This window comes from Tiliqua scincoides, chromosome 4 (genome assembly GCF_035046505.1).
Source record: "Tiliqua scincoides isolate rTilSci1 chromosome 4, rTilSci1.hap2, whole genome shotgun sequence".
Lineage (NCBI taxonomy): Eukaryota > Metazoa > Chordata > Lepidosauria > Squamata > Scincidae > Tiliqua > Tiliqua scincoides.
The window spans coordinates 96,377,690-96,386,158 of record NC_089824.1 but is presented as its reverse complement, the minus strand read 5'-3'; the positions used below and the strand labels follow the sequence as shown (position 1 = coordinate 96,386,158).

At 43.4% G+C, this 8,469-nt stretch overlaps 1 protein-coding gene across 1 annotated transcript; it reads left to right on the top strand.

The window, feature by feature from the left end:
- The first annotated feature begins 1,877 nt into the window (after positions 1 to 1,877).
- Positions 1,878 to 8,465, top strand: ROPN1L (rhophilin associated tail protein 1 like). Its single transcript, XM_066626150.1, has 5 exons — positions 1,878 to 2,008; positions 6,157 to 6,280; positions 6,911 to 7,072; positions 7,359 to 7,534; positions 8,380 to 8,465. Exons 1-5 carry the CDS (start codon positions 1,878 to 1,880, stop codon positions 8,435 to 8,437), a joined length of 651 nt encoding a protein of 216 aa, XP_066482247.1. The 3' UTR covers positions 8,438 to 8,465.
- The last annotated feature ends 4 nt before the right edge of the window (positions 8,466 to 8,469 follow it).

Genomic DNA, 8,469 nt, shown 5'->3' with positions numbered 1-8,469 from the left:
TAGTTTGGCCCACAGGCTCTAGGTTGTCCCTGGTTTTGACGAAAAGTTATGAACAAAGGCCATCTCACCACTGTGGGTGCTGGATGCCAATTCATAACAGAAGAGACCCATGCTGTCTACAGATGTTAAAACAACTTTAAGAGTCTTAGGACCTGATCCTGTCCAATTTTCCAGTGCTGGTGCTGCTGTGTCCATGAGGTGTGCACTGCTTCCTGTGTTGGGGAGGCAGTCCCAGAGGCCTCCTCAAGGTATGGAAACATTTGTTCCCTTACCTCGGGGCTGCATTGTGGTTGTGCAGGTGCTGGAAATTTGGATAGGACTGGGCCCTAAAGCTGCAATCCTCTGCATGCTTACCTAGGAGCCCCATTTGCTATAATGGGTCTGACTTCTGAGTAGACATGGATAGGATTGGACTGTTAAAATCTAAAAGTTTCACCCAAGTCTTTCTGACTGCTCCTCAAAGCCTGTTTCTGCATAGTCCACCTTTATTTTCCACTGGCAAGACCCAGTTCCTACTAGTTCTTGTCCTTGGTTTCATACACTTGTATATTAAAATGTTTGCATCTTGAGGCCTAATTCCTTGGTGGGTGTTTTGAACTATATACGTAGTTGCTTTTTCTTCTGTGTCCAGAGAGGCTCTGCCCATGGGGGTTGTGGGTGCCTCACACGACTGCGGCGTTTTTGAAGGACTCCAGTGGGGAGGCTCTGCCTCACCTGCCCCCCCACCACGCATCCCTGGTCAGGACCACTCCTCCTCTCCAGCTCTGCAGGTGTTGAAAAACCCCATCACATTTTCGTACACCCCAAGGCTCAAGGGGGGAAGGAGGCAGCAGCTCTTGTGCTTGTGGGGACACACACAGCCTGGCTGTCCACCGGGGGGGGGGGGAGGCTGGAGGAACGGCAAGGGGACCGCCTTTGCGTCACGCTCGGCTTTGCCTGGCTGGAGCCCTGCCCGAGGGAGGCGGTCTATTTATAGCAACGGCTCAGCGCTCGCGTCACTAGTCCTTTTCTCTGTGTGAGAGATGTTACGGTTGCTAGGAGACGGCGAGGCAGGCAGGCCGGCCGGCCGGCCCGCGCGCGTTGCCATAGAAACGCAACGGTCAAGGCTGCCACAACGGTGGCGAGGTAACCGGTACGCCCGCCCGCAGCCCCCCCCCTCCGCTGCCTGTTGCTCCTTTGGCTGTGGTTGTGGGCGGAAGAGCCGGCGCTTGAGGACGCGGGGCGGGCTCTGACTTCATCCGCTCCCCACAGCTCTCTCTGCTGGGCTCGGGGAAGCTTCTTTGCCCCCCACTGCAGCCACCCCCAACACGTGCGCGCCTTGTCTGGGCTGGGACGTTGGCTGCCCGGCACTGAAGTGCAGCCCTGAGGCAGGACCCTTCTGCTGGCTGCAGGCTTTTCCAGGTGGCTCCTGGCACTGATCAATGCCTGCCTTCCTTTCAGGCCATTGATCAATACCTGTGGATCAATGCTATTGGTTAACCATTGATTATACTACTGATCTATACTATTGATCCATTGTTCAATACCGTTGATCAATACCTGTCTTTTATGCCCAGCCAAGGATGGAGTGCTCTGCAGAGACCCACATTTAGCCACACTGAGCAGTTTTGGGTGGCCTACGGAAAATTGCGCTCTCTCTCAGCCCAGCCCACTGGTGTAGGGTGATTGAAGGGGATAAAGGGGTTATGTATCATCTGTAGTTTGTCCTGAGCTCCTGGGAGGAAACGTGGGAGACCTCCTGTTGCTGATATTCAGAGTGCCTGCCTGCTGCTTTTTCTCATTTTTAGTTCTTTGTATGCAGAGAGATGATAAAATGAAGATTTTTTGTTTGTTTTTTTAAGTTTTCTTAGGTTCAGGCTTTTGGTCCTTGAAGAATCATGCCTGTTCCAGATGTTATGTTCTGCGCGCAGCAGATTCATGTTCCCCCTGAATTGCCAGATATCATGAAGCAATTCACAAAGGCTGCCATCAGGACCCAACCACGTGATGTACTCCAGTGGTCCTATGGGTGAGTAGAAAACAAAAGCCAATGGCCAGGGCCATGGAAGAGTGCTGGGGGGGGCCATATATGAGTGAGTGAGTGAGTGAGTGTGTGTGTAAAATAAGGCATAAAAAACTAGCTGAAATTAATATGCTGTACTGTATACTCCAAAATTCAAAGTAACTTGAGCTCATTAATTCCCTAATAATAAAAACACTCTTTTATTTAAATTTTAAAAATATTCATAACTAACCAAGCTAATAAAAACATACAAAATGACTACCAAAAATTGAAATATAAAATATCAGATAAAGCACTCTAAATTTAACTCAACTTACTCCCAAAAGGTGGGAATCTCTCCCCCCCTCTCTCTAATATCAAATATACAGCTTTGCCTTTATTGCCAGTCAAATATGAGGCAGATAGCAAGCACCAAGGAGAGAAAGAAGGAAGAAAAAAGTGGGAACAAATTACAAACTAGGAAGCAAAGTAGAAAAAAATAGAGGAGAACCAGAGATGGCTTGTAATATGGGTAGTTTCTGAGGCATCCACATGATGTATAAAAATACTATTTTAAAGCAATAATTTTAATAAATCTCTGTGACAGCCAGGATATTGAAATATTCTGCACCCCTTTCCCCATGCACAACCTTGTGTTTAGCCTCTTAGGAGAGATTTATCTCTCATTTGATAAATAAGTGATTAGAGGAGGCTGCATGTAACAAGATTTCAGTCTGTGGGAGCCTTTGATGTGTACTGTAAGAGGTGGCAGATTACAAGATCATTAATTTTTAACATAGGGCAAAACTCTGTTGCCTTTCTTGCCTAAAGGCTTAATCCTATAAGCACCTACCCAGGAGTAAGTCCCACTGAAATAAGTGGGACTTACTTCTGAGTAGGCATGTGTAGGATTGTTCCTCCTCCTCTCTTTCTCCAATTTGCTTCTGATGTGGGTGCAGACCAGTCTCAGCCTTCCCTTGTGCATCTAACTATTGCTGCTTTTGAAGTTGTTTCTCATCACAGTGCTTGCTTGCAGCAGTGACATGGAGAGACAAGAAATTAGGTACAGCACTTCGGGGGGGGGGGGCCCAAGTGCGGGACCCAGAGTGGCTGCTCCAGTTGCCCTCCCTAAGGTATGGGCCTGCCAATGGCCCTGATCCAGAATTATTTGCCTAACATAAAATCTGTATTGTTTGCACTGAGAACTCTGAGATTATAATATACTGTATTTGTGGGGATAGATGTAGCTGGATTTAGTTCCTCAAACCTGTGATCAGTGCTGGCCCAACCATGAGGTGAGGTGAATTGCATCAGCAACAGTTTGTAAGAAGTCAAAAGTTTGACAGAATCATGTTTGACAAAAGTCTGTGGTTTGACAAAACCATGCAAGAAATATGGTAAAGAACTTTTTAAAATTTTCTATAGCTCTGCTGCTGAGATTTGGAGCAAGCCTCCAGATCAGTGTTTCTCAAGCTCTGGGTCCAGACCCACTAGGTGGGTCGTGAGCCAATTTCAGGTGGGTCCCCATTTACTTCAATATTTTATTTTTAATATATTAGACTTGATGCTCCCATGGGATGTGACTGTGTATGGGGAAATGTTACAGACTTGTACTTTTAACAACATACTATATATATTCTTTTAACCATGACAGTAAATGGGACTTAATCCTGGATAGGATTGCAGCCTAGGATTGTTAAGAATTTTCCTGCTTGATTATGTCACTTCCAGTCATGACATCACTTCCGGTGGGTCCTGATAGTTTCTAATTCTAAAAAGTGGGTCCCAGTGCTAAATGTGTGAGAACCACTGCTCCAGATCATGCTGCCCCTGCCTATGATCAATACTTTTGTAAAGGACTGCAGTGGTAGCTGGACACAGGTTTATTCTGATGAGGAAGAGAATATTTATATACTGAGTTTCAGTAAAAAAAGTTCACAAAATTGCTTACATGGCAAAAGGAATAAAAATATTATTCCCTGTCCCTAAAGGGCTTACCACCTTAAAGTTCCCCATCCCAACAATATTTAATACAGATTCAGAAAAGTGATTCTTCACATGTTGCTTCTCTGCATGTATAGCCTTTACTGGGTCAAGCAAAGTCAGTACATTACAAAATATTTTACCTCATTTGTGTACAATTTTTAGGCTGGAATCCTGTGCACAGTTACCTGGGACTAGACCCATCAGCATAATGGGACTTATTTCCCAATGAACATGCATATGATAACTTTGGTTCAGTATATAAATATTGCCCTAGGAACTGTAGACCAGAAGTGAAGCAAATTTTGGCCTCTGCCATCAGTGATAAGATCCCTGGGAGGTTGCAGCCCTTTCTCCCAGGAAGAACATCAGGGCAAGGGGATAAACCCATTTGGCTCTCATTGTTGGCTAGAGAAGTTGCTGTTGCAGGGAATTTGTTTCCCCCTCCCTGCTTAGAAAGTGCTCTACTAATTGCCTGGTGCTTTTTCACCAGAAGAAAAGCATATTCTGGCCTCTACAATCAGCCAGACATCTATGGAATGCTGGCTTCTGGGTCTATGTGAAGTTTTTATGGTATTATTGCAATTTATTGTAAGCTGCCTTGATAATTTTTTTAATAGAAAGACATGGTACACATCTTTAGAATAAATAATAGATTTAATCTTTGTGTACACAAGTACAGGTGCAGCCTATTTATCCACGGATTTTTTATCTGCGGATTTGTCTGAATGCGAATGGGGTGGGAGAGCCGAAAGTCACACACACCTTTGCCTCCTTTGCCCTGCACTGGCGTCTCCATCCATTTCCAGGTAGCCCAAAACACTGCAAAAGGCTCTGCCTTGCCCAGGCAGGGAAATAGTCCTGGAGCTCTGGAAGAGGTTCCCCTTGCAAAGGAACAGTAACAGTCCTGGAGCCCCTGAGCCAGCAAAGAGGCTGAAGGGGGGGCGGCAAAAATCTCTGTAGCCAGAACACATGCAGCAAGGTGGAGCTCTCTCACTCTCTCTCTCTCTCTCTCTCACTCACTCACTCACACACACACACACACACACAGGGACAGGTGTGGTAGCAACAGAGGGGATTGCTTTAAAAAACCCAGGGAGTGTTTGCCAAATCCCCCCCCCATTGAGATGGTGCAGGCAATCACTGACACAAGCAACCCCCATGGTGCAGGCAATCACGACACAAGCAAGCCTTCCCACCAAGCAAAGCAAGAGACATAGCCTACAATCCTCTCCACACTTTCCTGGGAGTAAGCCCCATGGACTGGAATGAGTAGAAACGCATAGGACTGGACTCTTAAAAGATCAGCATCCCAACTGTGAAAGAAGCCGGGCAGCTGGCAACAGGGAGGGCTGAGTACAGAGCAGAGGGGAGGGGATTGATAACAGCTGCCTTAGTTTCCTTCCATCCGGAAGTGTCAGGCTGCAGCATATTTGCGTAACTCTATGGAATTTAGCACAACATGTTTTTTGTTAATTGCGCCGAGTCATGGAACGGAACTAACGCAGATAAATAGGCTCCACCTGTAACATCAGTTAATACAAACATCTTTAACTAAGATGTGCAGCCTTCTGCCTTGATCTGCTAAGGAGACTGAGCATTTGTACATACTGTATATTTTTAATTGTCATGAAAGGTATTGTTGTTACTTTAAGATAAAATAATGAAAAAATAAGAAAACACTAGTTTGAACTGAAGTGATGATGGCTAGAGAGGTGGAAGAGTCAACCAGAATGGAATAAATATTTAGGCCCAAGCAACAAATCACACTCATTTGTGTGTAATGGTAGCCCTTGAGGTAAAGAAAAGATATTTCTCATAGGGACAATTGGAGAGAAGGGTCGCAGGGGGAGGGGATGCATAACTCTTAAACCATAGTTTTCCCTTGTCCAAATTGCCCCCCAACGTTCCCCTCCCATGGGTTTAAAATGTGAGTTTTCATGTGCTAAAAACAATGGGAAGAGAAGGCTGCTTGGTGGGGAAAGGTGTGAGTGTCCCCTGCTCTGTTGCCTCTGCTCCCAGTCACCTCTGTAGGAAATAGCTCTCCCTCGTGGAAAGGGACTGTTGGACTACCTTTATGCACATTTGTGTGCTACATGTAGTTTGGATCTTTTCAGGTACTGATTTGGAAAAGCTTTCATTTTCTATATCTCTTACTAGTAATTGTAATCATATTTTTGTATTTGCCATAGGTATTTCTATGCTTTGTCAAGAGGGGAGCCTCTTCCTGTGAAGGAACGTGTTGAAATACCAGTAGCCACACAAAAAAATGACACTGGTCTGACACCAGGTCTTCTTAAAATTTTGCATAAACAGGTAAATGATATAGAAAGTGCCTTTCCTGTGGAGCGTTTTAAATTTTTTAGAACAGTTGGAACCTGAAAGAGCAATCTGTTTAAATGCCATCTGTCTTCACTGTGGATGTCTTCACTGTCTTCACAGTGCAGATACCCATGCGTGATCTGACCTTCTCAGGGAGGGAATCTGAAGAACTGATAGAAATGGCTAGGGATGGAGTTCTTGAGTATATTGACAAATTAACATTTAATCACTGGGTCTAGATGGCATCTAGAAGAGCAAGAAAATTGAGTTCATTTATGAATGTTAAAAAGTACAGTCCCAAGACCAATCCTTAACAAATGATCTGAAGTTAAAGGTAAACAGAAAGGTGGTCAAGTTTGCAGGTGACACCAAATTATTCTTGATTGTAAAAACCAAGTCCATTGTTAAGTGCTCCAAAGTGGATAATTGAGCAATGAGTTGGCAATTGTGGATTACTATGGGAGCACTATGGTCTGACTCACCAGGGCTTTTCTTGTATTTTGTTAAATGACTCAAGCTATCTAAAATGAATGAATGTTCCTTTTCATTTTGGGGGGGGGGGACAAGCTAACTTTTCATGCTTTTCTCTTGTGTTTCATTGATGATGGACATGGGTTTTTAAAGCTAAGTGAAAAGGAAACTGTGGATATGCCTGACCTCCAGAGAAAATGGAAAAACTTGTGCTTGCCACTGGAACAACTGCACAACATTTTGCGACTGGATAACTTTGTAGAAGGCGTGGATTGGATGAAATTTTTTGCACTTGCATGTAGTGCTCTTGGTGGGGTATGTAGACTAGTTAAAGCCTCTCATACGCAACGTTAAATTCATTAAACTGAAACTGAATCGCAGATGAGCGTTAAAACTAGGCATTCCTGATAGTAATATGTTTGTGCTTATTTTGATTTTTACTAAGTAGGGAATGAAGAATAAAATAGTTACAACAGTGTAAAGTTCATAAGATAGGATCCAGAATGCCATGTTGTTTATGCGCTTAATATACAGGTGTGTATTGCTTAACAATGGACTGGTATTAATGTTTAATTTTTTCCATTGTTTCCAATCTTCTTAGTCCCTACTCAGTTCTATGAGGCATGCCTGTCAAATTCTTACAGAAGATCCGGAAGGTGGAGCAGCTCGCATTCCATATGACATATTTGCATTTCTCTACTCCTACCTGGCCAGCTTGGATGAGGAAATAACGGAGGAAGCAACGGAGTCTTTTCTCAATGCTCTAAAAGAACAAGTGTAAGTATAATTGGATGTGTGTGTTTAATATAGTCCAGCTCTGCCCCAGGATCATGCTTGCTTTGTAAAACTTACATTTTTGTAGGGCAGTCTCTCTTTCCTATTTTACTTGTTCTTTTGAAATTGTCATTTCACAAGCAGATGAAGCAAGTCTGGGTTTTTCATCTGAAGAAGAATTGCTCCTGCAGTTCTTGGGAGCAGCCAATGCACCCATGGCAGTATTCCTCCATAGCTTTTGTATTTGACTTTATGTATTGCTTTGCTTCATGCATTAGGCTGAGCATGATCAAAAGGAAATATAAGCAGCCTAGATAAGTCAGAGTATTAGTAAATACTTTAGCCTCTCATAATTTTAACAGTAGTTGAACTAGAGAACTGAACTCTGCTTGTGCTCTGCAAGTAAGCCTTGCTGCTTTTCTTCTCCACTTATGTACATAGCATTCAAGGCTGGTGATATATTCTTCTGAATAGCTCTAGTCATTATAATCTAAATTAGCTATCTTATTAATAATCAGGCCACATGATACAAACATTAACATACTGCCAATTTTGCCTGTTGTTTTAAGGCGACATCCTTTGCCTCTGGTATCTCAGCCCACTTCAGTATTTGCATTAAATAGATCATTTCAGTCACAAACACCATCCATTTTTTTTTACGATCTCTCTTGTAATACAGAAAAAAATTCTGCAAATATAGTTCAAAATATTTGTGGAAATATTCCTTTGTGCAGGTTCTTTTGCACCAGAATGGCAACCACATGGGATAGGAGAAGGTGCAATGGAATTAGTATAGAGTAAACTGAAATTATGTTACTTGATAACTAATATACGTTCTTGTAATTTAGGGCAAGAAAGGAATATATGGTCGGAGTTGCAGATTTCGGCGTTGTAAAAAAGTCTTAAAAGAAAAGGATGACAATTTCGTGCAGCAGAAT